The 13,399-nt window shown below is 39.5% G+C and overlaps 2 protein-coding genes across 2 annotated transcripts; both read right to left on the bottom strand.

The window, feature by feature from the left end:
• Positions 1-2,467: 2,467 nt before the first annotated feature.
• Positions 2,468-5,823, bottom strand: hpxb (hemopexin b). The gene is made up of 10 exons (XM_067493726.1): positions 5,689-5,823; positions 5,058-5,083; positions 4,803-4,889; positions 4,483-4,640; positions 4,220-4,373; positions 3,682-3,894; positions 3,478-3,570; positions 3,272-3,402; positions 3,029-3,176; positions 2,468-2,890 (listed from the first exon to the last, which is right to left on the bottom strand). The coding sequence occupies exons 1-10, from the start codon at positions 5,751-5,753 to the stop codon at positions 2,664-2,666; spliced, it is 1,302 nt and encodes a 433-aa protein (XP_067349827.1). The 5' UTR covers positions 5,754-5,823; the 3' UTR covers positions 2,468-2,663.
• A 143-nt stretch (positions 5,824-5,966) lies between these two features.
• Positions 5,967-12,062, bottom strand: LOC137108742 (uncharacterized). Its single transcript, XM_067493725.1, has 2 exons — positions 11,085-12,062; positions 5,967-9,663 (listed from the first exon to the last, which is right to left on the bottom strand). The coding sequence occupies exon 2, from the start codon at positions 9,637-9,639 to the stop codon at positions 7,039-7,041; it is 2,601 nt and encodes an 866-aa protein (XP_067349826.1). The 5' UTR covers positions 9,640-9,663; positions 11,085-12,062; the 3' UTR covers positions 5,967-7,038.
• Positions 12,063-13,399: the final 1,337 nt, after the last annotated feature.

The raw sequence follows: 13,399 nt of genomic DNA, 5'->3' as shown, positions 1-13,399 counted from the left end.
GGTTAGCATTTATTTTAATGGATTATTTATTTTTGCTCTGCGGTTCAGTGGAAACCATGACCATTTAACCAATTATCCATATTTAACCTGAAATAATTTACTGCTTTCTAAAATAATTCCCCAAAAATCAAATGAACTGCTGTTGTAGAACCAGTCTCAGATACTAGTAACTACATCAGAAAGTAGATAGATGTTAGCAGACCATGCTGTCTGCTATGTGTGTGTATGTGCAGTGGTTTTTCTGTGTGCTGTGCTGTGAACGTGTTCATGTGTATGAGTGTGTGTCCTGTCCCTGTCCTCGGGGCCTCACCCATTAAGCTGTGCTGAGCCCAGCACTTCCTTTATGCTTGCTAAAAGTCCCAGGGATTTGGGCTGGACAAAACATTTGCAGGGAGTGAAAAGGCCTTAAATGCCTGCTAATGCTGTTCCAAACTCTGGAGTCTCACAGGCTGCAATGTCCATATGGTCCTGTGTGTGTGTGTGTGTGTGTGTGTGTGTGTGTGTGTGTGTGTGTGTACATACGTGATCAGTGGGTACACATTTATAATTAAAAAAGTGATGGCACTGTTTGCAATTTTCCTGATTTTTTTGCATAAATCGGTCAAGAAATGTGATCTAATCTTCACCAAAGTTAAAAATATTGAAAAACATTATATTTCTAAACTGATAAAACACACTGATAAAGGACGAACAGCACTACGTTCAGGAGGAATCTTGGATCGTTCTTCCTGACAAAACTGCTTCGGCTGAGCAATATTCTTAGGGTGTCTGGGGTAATTGACTCTCTTATGTTCAAAAAGTGGAAAAGTCCAACTTTTTGCACTCAAAAAGACGGACTTTGTGTTTGTGAAGCCATTCTTTTTACCTCGTTTTTGTTTGTTTGTCTGCATGTTTTATTCAATCATGATTGATTTTATATTTTCCAAAAATATACATACACTCACACTGAAGTGCAAACAGATCTCTACAAAGTAATCTAAATTAATTCAACTTATGAAACTAAAACAAATTCATTGCATAAGGATTCACTCCCTTTTATGCAACTACAGATATTTAATGAATAGAAAATGTTCTTGTGTATAATCTTTTCACAGAGTTGACTGTTCTTTTCACTTCATGGTGTAGTTTTTAGCCAAGATACTTATTTACCAGTAATTGGACCTTTCAGATGCGCATTTATACGCAGATACGTACGCAGATACGTATTTATACTACAATCCTTTCAACGCATTCACTGCACTCAAGTGATCTCTATTTACCTAATTGTGTGACTTTGGAAACCAAGATGAATGACATGAATAATTATGCATCACTTTTCAGTTACATGTTTTCAAATGATGTAGATTACTTAGAGATTTGTTGTCATCCTGACATGAAAGAGTATTTCTTTGTGTATTATACAAAAAAGGCAAATTCTATTAAACTTGATTTAATTTGAAAAAAGTTGAATATTTCCAAGGGAGGCGACTCTTTTCTTTTGTGAATGTATGTATGTGTTTTTTTACAGTTTGAATTATATCCAACACATTGTCTGACAGAAAGTTAGACGACGGCTGTTTATCAGTAAAGCCAAAGCCATAGCCTCCACCTAACAAACAGTTCGGCCTAATTCCTGAGAACTTAATTAGTTTGACATCTGAAATAAGCATGACAGCAGCAATAGAAGTCCCATTGGGAATAGTGAGGTATTTAAATATATTTTGTGGTTGACAACATTATTCAGATATGTTTTTTTAAGCAAATCTGTCAGTGATTGTGTTGAGGGTCAACTCTCGATTAATATGACTGATTGTGAATCCTCTAATATTTTATTTGTCCTTATTTGAAATAACATTTTGGCCACTATCAATTTCTCTACATTTAGGCCAGTGTTGTAGAGCTTTACACCTGCATGAAGACCTTTTATTAGACATGCATCCACACTTGCAACTTGTTGCTTAAAATCACTGACCTTTTCTAAGGAGAGTGAACAGCAACTCTATTTTCACTTCTGAGCTTCCAAACCCTGTGGTTGATTTGCCTCCAACAACCCCCCTCTCTGTTTCTTGCTCCTGAAACGATTGGAGCTAATATACTTTAACTGCTAATGCACTACAAAGAACTAACCAATACAAGCTTATGTTCCTTCACATTAACCAATTTTTTAACTTATCCTTGAGCTGATAATATTGTAACATTCCGCTGACATCATAATATGCACATTTAATGGGTCTGATTTGCTATTTTGGTATTGAAATGTAAATGAAATAGTATACAAGGTGCCTGATAGTGAGTTAACAAAGCGGAACCTAGAAGAACCTAACTTGTATGCGTGAGAAAGGCTGTGAATATTTCTCTTTAGTTTTTTTTCAGGACAGTTGGTCCTCTAGTGGCCTAACTTTGATATTACTAAATAAAGCCCCTCCGGAATTTGTTCTTCTCAGTTTCACATCTGCACACTGCAAAAATACAAAAACATGACACTTTTTTCATTTTTTATTCATCAAGATCAGCATTTTTCCAAAACCTTTATGTTTAGCTCTTGTCTCTCCATTTAATGTCTGATTTTGATTCCACACTGTCAGTCTGTTTGTAGAACAGAGGGGATCACTTTTGCTTGGATGAAAGGAGTGATGCCCTCTCTATTTTTCCTGGGGAGCCTATATTATTATTATTCTTGATTCCTAATCCTGACAACCCAACATTGCTGAGGTAATATTTTGAGGAAAAGGGGCGATTCTGCTCAGAGCCAACGTCATGGGGCTCTCATAATGGTAATACAGACCACCCTTAAACAAATGTATTCCTTCCGGACCACAAAGTCCAGCATCGATGTCGGACAAGGGCAAAGGCAAATCTTGGGTCACCACCCTGGGTGTGGCGGTAAGGTCAACTTCACGCATCGTATTTCCTGTTAGAAGAAGAAATGTGGTAAACACATAAAGATGACTTTTTCTGGTTTGCCATACTTGAGTTTTATTCTAAACAACTTCAACTCAAAAATTCCTAATTCTTCCAAAAATGAGCAAAAAGCACACTGTAACCTTACCTTGGATTATATAAACCATGTTTTCACTGGGACAAACAAAAGCAGAGTCCACATGTCCTTCTATGCTGAGTTCATCCTTCAGGGTTTTAGGGTAGCCTTCAATCAGGGTGTAGTGAGCAGCTGATTTATAGATGTAAACCTTGTCATCCTGCAGGTGTTTGGCAAAACAATTTTAGTTCTAACTTCAACACAGTTCAGTGTTTCTAAAGAGGAAAAACACTGACTTGCTGTGTAAAGATCTACCTTAATCATGTAGATTTTGTTAGTGAATGAGAAGACAGCATCCACTCCATTGGACACCTCTTTCCAGGTCCTAGTAATTGGGAATGCGTGAAGGCCGTCACGCTTAGTGTCCAGACGCATGTAAATAGGACCTAATAAAAAACAGATATTAAACTCTATCTTTCGCTTGATACTTAAAACTAATCTTAGTGTGTATATGTCTTTACCTGAAAATAAATATGTTTTGCCTGGATCATCAGAGGTGATGGCATCAAGTTTTATCTCACTGCATTTAGGGGTACTATAGTTACCTCCATGACCTGCAGTCAGACACAGAAGATTATACATTTACAGAATTATGTCATTATAAGATGTCACTATATATCTCTATATTTTTAAAACAAATTTAGATCTTCTGTTCTGTCGCTCACCAAAGCCAGCACATTTCATGAAGTAACTGCGGGCGTCTTTTGGGTAGCCCCCGCTCACCTCTCCAGTCACCGGGTTGAACCTTGTGAAGTTGTGTCCATGGAAACAGTAGTAGTGCTCCAGCCAGCGTAAAGCAGAGGTGCACACAGGCAGGTGAGACCATGTCTTGGTCTTCACTGTCTTTGTGGCAACATCATAAACATGAATGTCTTGTCCTGTGGGGAGGGATTGGTTCACATACTGTATGAATGGGCTAGTTTGTTTAATTACTTAAAATGTGGAAATATAAACAATTCAGTCCATATTTTCTAGACTGCCTCGCAGATGCCATGTGTATACTACATTACATAAACTGCTTTACCACATTTAGACAAATTTCATTCCTGTTGTTGCTAATTTCCTTCACTAGGTGGCAGCATTATGTTTAATAAAACTAGACATCTCTCTTCATCTCCTTCTACAATTTCTGCATTTATTTTACAGCCAACAAATAGTTTTGACTTTGTAGACTCTATATTTTAGCAGCGGACACCAACGCACCCTTGAAGAACAGAACTGAGTCAGCAATACACTCTCCTTTGGGACACTCCACAGCAGCATCCAGGTGTGAAGGGACTCCCGGGAAGTCCTCCTGAATTTCTTTTGGATACCCATCTTCCAGATTTTCATTATAATACCTGAACACCTTGTCATCCTGGAGACGAGATCAAAAGGAGAAGCGATCAGCAACACAGACTGCTCTACCTCTCAATCCTTAGGTTGTATATAGTCATATCCCTAATGAAAGGATCTGAGTATCGTACCAAAAACAAGTAGATGTGATCATGGTCCCCTGTTTTCTCTGTGTTGTGCATGCGGAAGGAAGCATCAACATGGCCGATGTGATGGTTGTCATCCAGCTCCTTGAAGGACTCATTGGCGAGCTGAATTGAACCATGGAAACCCTTCCACAGGTGGTCACCTGTTGACAAAACATCAGAGAATATACTGTGTATTGCACTGCTTTGAATATAGTGTATTTCCCTGAACAAATATACAATAAAACCTAAAGTCAAATTCTAAATACAAATGAAAAAAGGGTTTAGCTTCAACGTAAAGAAAGTTAATGTCAAAAGAGACTCACCTTTAAAGAATAAAGTGACTCCCTTCTCGTCTGGAGTAATGGCATCAAACTCAATACCTTTACACCGGTCTGGCACAGCACCATCACCTATATTCCCAAAGAAATATAGAGACAATATAACCTCAGTTCCCATTGATGATAATTAATATTCAGTATAATGTTTTAGATTTGATTGAGTTGATAGCAGACAAATATTGAACAAACTAGTAACAAAAAACTGGGTTATTATCTTTGGTAAGTTTCTTAAGAACTCGCCATCTGCTGCTGATTCTTGTTGGTGCCTGTAAATGATAAAAATATTAGTTACTCTGCAAACAGACTAAACATAGCCCGACATTACATTTAAAATTCACAAATCCTTCACTGGTGATAATGTGGGGTCCTTAAGCCACCACCACCATAACACACTGACTTTTGTTTGTTCAGTCGATCCAACTGGTGAACTTTGTGATCTAGCAAACAGACTTGTGAAATGAATGGACAGTAAATTGTACATTTACTTTGCAGAGTAAATGAAACAGATAAAAGAAATTAGAGGAAAGTGGGCCTCTGTAGCATCCTGATCAGAATTACTTTGCAGTATAGTGAGTGCAAAAAGTCCAACCTCAGATGTGACATTTATTTAGTTGTTGTACTGCTTTGCATTATATCGTAACGTCCACTATTATTTGTGTATCGCTTGTTTTTATATACAATATATGTTACTTCATTTAAATCAATAGGGAAAGTCTTTGGACACTCATCGGACACTCATTGAGTCTTAATAAAATCTTTTTATGAATATTTGAAAAGTACACTTTGTCACCTCCTGAATGTAATAACCTATTTTGAGTAAAAAAAAAAAAAGATAAGAGAAAAGAAAAAAGAAAAGCCTATTAATACTCACGCAGGTGCTCCAGTAACAAGAGCAAGTGTTGAGCACAAAAGCAGAGTTTTGGCGAGCAGCTCCATGCTGTGTGGATCCTGATGAAGTCCTCTAATGTGGAGTTTCACTGAGAAGCATTGCTCTTTTAAACTGAAAAGTCTGTGTGGGTGGAAGTGTTAGGATGTGTGTGTGTGTGTGTGTGCGTGTGTTCGTGCATGCGTGTGTTTGCATAGATCACTGGTCTTTGGGGATTTTTTGTAGTTGCAAAATTAGAGTTTGGCCTGATCATTTACAGTACACTTATTGGATTGTGCAGCACGAACTGTGTGATACTACTGCTGCTTTGAATCACACATTATCTTTAAAACTGCTTGTTACAACAACGAGCTTGAATATCAGGTACTTCACTTTATCTTTGTTGTACGTTTCAAATGAAATTATTGATGTTTGGTTAATATTTACCACCCTTTGTTCCCTTTTTTGATAGATAGAATTTTCTGGAAAATAGACACTTTTGGCAACTATAGTCATCTGGGAAATTACATATAGTTAATGAACAACCTGGTGTGGTAATAGGTGGTTATATAAAAGGAACCCGAACAACACTTTTATTAATTTTTTTTGTCCTTTCGGCTTATCCCGTGAGTATAGGGTCGCCACAGCGGATCATTTATTAATCCGCATGTTGATTTGGCTCAGTTTTAGCTCAGTTTTTTTCCAGATGCCCTTCCTGACGCAGCCCTTTCCCAATTTCTACTGGGCTTTGGACCGGGACTGCACAGCTAGGGATGGGGATGGGCTGTTGGGGGTTCAATGTCTTGCCCAGGGACACTTTGACAAGTGGTCGGTAAGAGTGGGACACGAAACTCCAACCCTATGGTTGGTAGGCAGCCAATCTACCAACTGAGCCACTGCCGCCTCCCCAAACAACATAATTACGCAAAATTTGGTTCAAACTAAAGTTTTTAATTAAAGTTTTTTACTCAAAGACATTGACAGGACAATTTGTAGGCAATTTTAAGTTCACTAAGTCTGATTTGTCCATTACAAAATTCTTAAATTTGTTTTAATTGTCAATCAAGTGAATGTTTGTAATATGTATCACAGTACAAGGGTACACAGAGTCATGGTTTTCCAAGCTCTGAATGCATTACAACATTACATTAGAAACACTCAAGGTCAGTTAAAAGCAAGCATGAGTACTCCTATTTACTAATCGTATCTTTTTGGGTTGTACAGATGTAATGAAAATTATTTGCACTACACTTTGATTACATCTACTGATTAGATAGTAGATTTTTAAATATTTCACCTTCTAATAATATATTTTCTGTCTATATTTCTATATCATCCTTCACCAACTTCTGAAAATCACTTGTATCGGTAAATCTTGATGCAATGATTCATGCTGTCTGACACGACTATGTGGCCATCAGGGAGCAGTGCAAGACCCCTTGGGCTATTCAGACCGTCAATCACTAGAGGCCAGCCAACGCCCTTGGATGGGTAGAGAAGAACACGATGTTGCTGTTTGCCCCAGTCTGCCACCAGGACATCCCCATCGGCGTCAATACAGAGGCCCCAAGGGCAGGTCAGGACAGGGCCCAGGCCAGAGCACACCCCAAGGACTCGAATAGTGTTCCAGCCAGGCTCCAGGACTCGAATGCATGGGACACGTCCAGTCTCATTACTTCGTTCTGATACTGCCATGAGGCCAGTGGTGAGACAAGCTGCCACCAAGTAGGGTCTGTGGAATCCATTCACCACAGTGCGCTCCAGCCTGGCCCCAGTTTTGGGGTCCAATTTTAGGGCAGTTAAGGTGCCACGCTTGATGTCAGCAACCAAAAACTCATCTTGACGGGTAACAGTCACCCCTCTTGGAGCATCCAGCTCCTCACTGGTGGAACCCATCATCGTTCCTCCAAATGTTTGCAGGAGGCGTCCATGGCGGCTAAACACCAGCACAGCTCGTTCAGCAGCACAAGTCAGGGCTATGAGCCCTTTTGAGTTCACAGCCACGTCAAAGTAGTTGCAAATGCGGGAGGATCGTTCTGATCGTGAAGGAGACACCTGCTGCACAACATTCTTCTGGAGATCAGTCACCTGAATGCGGGCGTTTCCGCAATCCACCACAAATAGCTGTCCTTTGATGGTTGCATGAACACCGCTTGGCAGGTTGAAATCAGTGCGGCCTGATCCTTGCTTTCCAAACTGTTTGACCAGATAAGCTGAATCAAGAGCAGCTGAACCACCGTCTTCATTCACTTCCTTTAGAGATGGACCGCTTTTGTTTTTGTCCTTGTACTGTTGCAATTCCTTGACTTGATGTAATTTTTCACCTTCGATGGCTGACATGGACAGAGATCTGTTCACATGGTTTAAACCTGAACCTCGTGTGACAAGAATCTGGGATTTTAATTGCTGTTCCTCAGACCTCAAAGTTTTCCTATGAGATTCTGGGCTGTTTTCTTGGCTTTGATCAAGCCTTGAAGGTCCAGAGACAAGGTGCATTTTATTTACCTTCCTTATTCCTCTGTGCTCGCCACTATTTCCATTAATCAAACGGCGTAATTTACCAGAGAGGTCAGCAGTAGACATTGAACGGTAGTGCTGCTGCGTAAGGGATTCAGTAACAGGTGTATTAATGGTATAGGTGTAACTGAAATCCTCACTGTCCACTGGGGATGTGGGGCTTCCACTGTCCCCTGATGAATTATTTGAGGTCTTTTTCTTTATTAAGACATGCTGGGAAACAGGATTATGTCCAGCTGAAAGATCTACAAGGCTGTGGCTGGAGACTAAACCTTTATACTTGGCCTTTGAAGATATTGCCTGAACACAGATGTTTTCATCAGTCTCTCCAGGAGGGCAGGATGGTTCTTCACATGAGACCAAAACAAGGGCCTTTTTCTTTCTCCTACCCTTCAGTGTGGAGCACCTCTTGGTTCCAATCTGGTTACAATCAGAGTCATCCCATTCAGATTCTCCTTGGCTAGAGATTTGTGGGATCGCAAGGAAAAGGTCTTTCCCTTGTGTGTCTGAGCACTCAGACTCCAGTTCTTCTTCTTGGGATGACTCACATACACCCCAGTGTCTTGGAGTGGGGGATTTCATGGTGGGTGATTTCAGCTCTTCCTCATTCTCTGTAGAGCTTGATAGATGTAGTTTCTGGACAATGCGCATATTGCCACTGTTAGTCCCTTTGTTTTCATACGAAATGTACCTTTGTCCAGCTCTAGTTGCTTGAGGTTCCTTTCGAATTTCGAGAGGAGTAATGTTTAAAAAGGTTGTATCCCCTGAGTGCAATGCACACTTCTGTCCTTGTTCACCACAGACTCCAATAGGGTAGGTCATGCTTTGCTCACGAACATCAACTTGTCCTAAGCTCAAGGTCTTGGACTCAGGACTGGGTGAGAAACTGACTTTTTTGAGCGTTAGAGAGATTTCCCAAGGTTGAATGACCTCTGCCACACCTTTTTGCAGCTGATCTCTGTTGGATCCACCAGCAGTGCTGCCCCATCTATGTATCTGTTCCTTCAGTTGTCCCATTTTTCTGAGCTGCTGGTCAATAAGGGACTGCACAACCCTCACTGCTGCAGCATTCTCCCTCTTCACTTGACTAAGGTGGCACTGGGCTTCTCTGTGCTCCAGTTCAACCTTCTCAAGAAGGCGTCGCTCCTCCCTCTGAGCTTTGATTACCGCGTCGTCCAATTCACGAGTCACTTCTTCCACTTCAGCCTGCTGACGCTCCCTGAGGCTCTGAAGTTCCTGTTCTCCTTGCTCCAGACTGGAAAGTGCCTGAGTGACCCAGGGAGGTTGTGAAGTAGAAGAAATGGGTGTAAAGATAGACTGCCGTGGGCTAAAGAATAAGAGGGGTGGGGAGGTTACATCTCTCTTTTTTGGAGTGCTGTGTGTCAGCAGTGCTGAAAACCCAGGGAGGGCTCTTCTCTCAGAATGTGACCGCAGTAACATTCTCGATGATATAATAAAACAGTCCTGTAGCCAAAAAAAAAAAAGATAAAAACAGAACAAGTAAAAGGTTACGGTAGCAAACACATTTAAAGGTACTACAACATAAAAGAAAAAGCAAAGTCAATTATTTAAACAGTTGCAAAAAATACTTAAGAGAACTTTAAAAAGTTATACTGAATTCCATTGCAATGCAAAGGCCTTGTCACATTTAAAAATAATAATTTCATAGGGAAATCGAATTGATTACCTGATAACTGTTAAATCATGTGTACCACACAAACACTGCACAAACCTGAGTACATTTCTGTTGATGTCTTAATACTGGGACACAGGAACCTTTCATTGCAAGTCTATCTATCCTGTACAATATTGAGTTTCTCTCAAGACACCGACTTGCTCTCAGATAACCACTGTCCCGACCAGTGCTCTCAAACTACTTTTGCTAACTACTGATCACTACAACAGTAAGTGTCCTGAATTGAATGCCAGTGCTTCACTAGAAAATAAAATCAGTTTAATTGTATTAGTTTATGAGCATTTGTGACTTCATGCCACCACTGAATTGTCATTGCAAAACAAGTTCATGCAGTTTATATATGTTAACAGTGTAGACCTAGTTAGATCCTTTTAACTCTTCCCCTAGAGCAAAACGACAAGGCCTTTACCAGGATGAAAGGAAGGGTGAGGTGTCAGTTTACCTCTTCATGTTCGCAACAGAGTCCCCCTGGAAACATGTGACCTCCAGGTGTCAATGGATAAAATCAGTTTCCCATGTTTTAAAAAGATGTTAAAGATGTTATCTGTTAGCATTTTTGTATATTTTTCAGGCCATGTGAAATGTTACTTAAAGAACTTAAAGGAAAAATTAGGAGCGTGAGATAATGAAAATATCAATACTCCACTTTATACGCTATATACTCAGGTTTATAGGTTTTTATGATGAGGTATCAATGTGTTGGTCTGAATGGGTGAAAATGTAGGTTAGTCAAGAAACAAATCCCTGTCACAGTCCAGGAGTGAGGCCACTAGGTCTTCTCATGTTGCCTCGCTTTAATGTTGAATGAGAGGCACTAGTTGCTAAGTTACCGTACGGCCTTCGCTGGGGTGCCCAGACTAAAAAATGATACCATTCATAATTGAGAGGATTATGCAGGATGTTCAGGTGCATTCCAGTGTATCCAAAGTAAACAATGGAGCCATTCACTACAAGTTACAAAGCTTAAAGCTCACAGGCAAAGAACTCTTTGAAATGTTCAATGAAACATAGTTTAACTGTTTTTTTCTTGCATTTTTGCCGTTTTTCACATGATAATTTGTGCACAAATGCAAAACACATGTTTTCATTGAAATTTTAAGCTGCAAAATGGCAGAAGAACATGAGACTACACCAGTGTCTATACAAAAAATTAGCATTTTTAAAAAGACAAAAAACAAGATTTTCTTACCTGATTTCCAATTGTGTGCTTCTTCCACCACAGCTCTCTCTGTTCTGCCCTTGAGTTTTCCGTTCTTCCTCCCACCACCTCACTCTTTCACTCCCCCCATTTCACCCCTCTGCCCTCCCTCTTTCTTTCATTGCATTCTTCACAGGTTGTTCTTAGACTCTAATATGGCACTAGCTGTAGTGTCTTTATGTGTGCTGATTAATAGATTATTTCTGTGTAGATTTATTTATTAAATACATTCCATGTGTGCCTGATGTAAACAATTTAATAGTGCAATTTAAATTGATGTCGACTGTTGAAAACAAAGTGAAGTGAATCAGTTTCGGAAGTAATAACAGGTTCTGCTTTAAGAAGTGAAAGAGCTTTACACTAAAGGGTAAAGGGTCAAATGTAAAAGAAGAGGATTTATCTTCAGATTCAATTTGAAATATTAGGGTACAACACCAAAATTGTTTCACTGAAGTTAACTATGGTGATTTACTGTAGGAGAAATGGAAAAGTACTCAAATATTTCATGTCTAATATTTGAACTAAACTATAATCAGCACGACCTCTGGATTGTTGACAAATATGTAGATGTATAGATAATCATTACCTCCTAATTGACCCTGTTAGTTACAGTTGTAATGGTTATTTGCCATAGAATAACAACTACAGTAACCAATAAAAAGCTCCTAATGCTAAAACTGTAAATATAACTGTTTGACATTTACAATGCAATAACTATAACAATGAAAACATTACTTTATTGATTCATTACACCAACAGTTTCTCCCAGATCCATTTTATTGATTTATTGTCGTTTTTCAGCATTTAACCACTAGATGTCAGCAAATGCAAACCATCAAAAAGATGACAAACCTGGACAGTTAAGTGTGTTAGTGGGTACTACTGTTGCCTGTGAAACAGACAATATATGTTATAGTAAATTGATAACTGTAACCTCACTCACCTGCAATAGAGAAACAAATTGCAGCTCCACAGGGAAGGCAGGTGTACAATCTAAAAAAATAATGCACATAGGAAGGAAATGGACAAAAACACAATTGTTGAAGTCCTACTTTCCCCCTTATTTTCCCCCTTTATTTAGAAAAACGAAAAGAAAAAGTGAAGTTGTTTGCCTTCAAATTCTAAATTAAAGCATAAATGCATTTACACCTGGACTTATCTTAGGTATATTTAAATGCATATTTGTTGAGGAAATAATTCTTTACATGTAAGTAATGTTATATAAAGGCTTTAATTGTAATTTTCTACAGCATCACATACTGCAGATGGCTGATTTGTAGGTGGTGTTCTCTCAGCTGTAGTTTAGGAGGAGTCTGTCTGCAGTCTGTCGCAGGTCTGCTCAGGACATTAGAAACAGATTTTTAACAAGATTTGGTCCCAATTAGAGAATCACACATATTTACCATCATATGTTTGCTTGTGTAATTCAAAACCAGGAATTACACAAGCAAGTAAAAGAGAAGGTGGTCAAGGTGGAAGCTCTGAAAGGGAAAAGCATTTGGAAAAAGGTCATATACAGTACAATCACTGTTTCATGGCTGCTGTCAACAAACTGTGTTGGGGAAAAAAAGCCCAATTTTTAATGTGCATGTTCAATACATGTTCGACATTTGACTGTCAGTCTTGGCCTGCATCATGGGACTGTCTCCTCAATATCATACTGTGTGTTGCTGCTGTGGGTGAAGGTCTAAGGAGCCTCACAAGTTTACCCTCACATGTAAAATTTTATTTTAAGTTATTTAGTAATCTTGGCCACTTGCCCCTTTAATACCAAATGTACAAAACTAACATACATTGCTTGTGGAAGGAGAATTAAAAACCTCTTTTGAAAATGACACCTTCACCTAAAAATAAGGCAGCAAAAACACAATTTGTTTCGTGTAGGAACTTTTAGGACTAAACGTCCGACTTCCACTCATCAAGTCTTTGAAGGGTATGTGCTGTATAAACCTTAAAGCAACAACAATTTCCTCTTCCAACATCTTCTCACCAATTATCCTCACACACACACACACATACACACAGAGCGCTGCCCCCTGGACACAGATGGGTCCTGAGCCATCAGTGTTGCTGGATGTCACACAGGGTCCTACAGGCTGCCTGGCTGGTGCTGTGACTGATTATTTCTATCTTCCGCTCTGTCAGGAGAGATGGAAAATTATATGGGCCTAAGGTGGCGCTCTGTTATTGATATCACTGTTAAAAGTCTCCAATCCAGCTGCTTGCCTCGTCTGCAATTAAATCTACACGCTGCTTCCAGCCGGTATGTGTGGCAGAGAATAATGGGTTCAATAGTTACTGTAACA

Source organism: Channa argus, chromosome 23 (genome assembly GCF_033026475.1).
Source record: "Channa argus isolate prfri chromosome 23, Channa argus male v1.0, whole genome shotgun sequence".
Lineage (NCBI taxonomy): Eukaryota > Metazoa > Chordata > Actinopteri > Anabantiformes > Channidae > Channa > Channa argus.
This window is presented reverse-complemented; position numbering and strand designations above follow the sequence as displayed.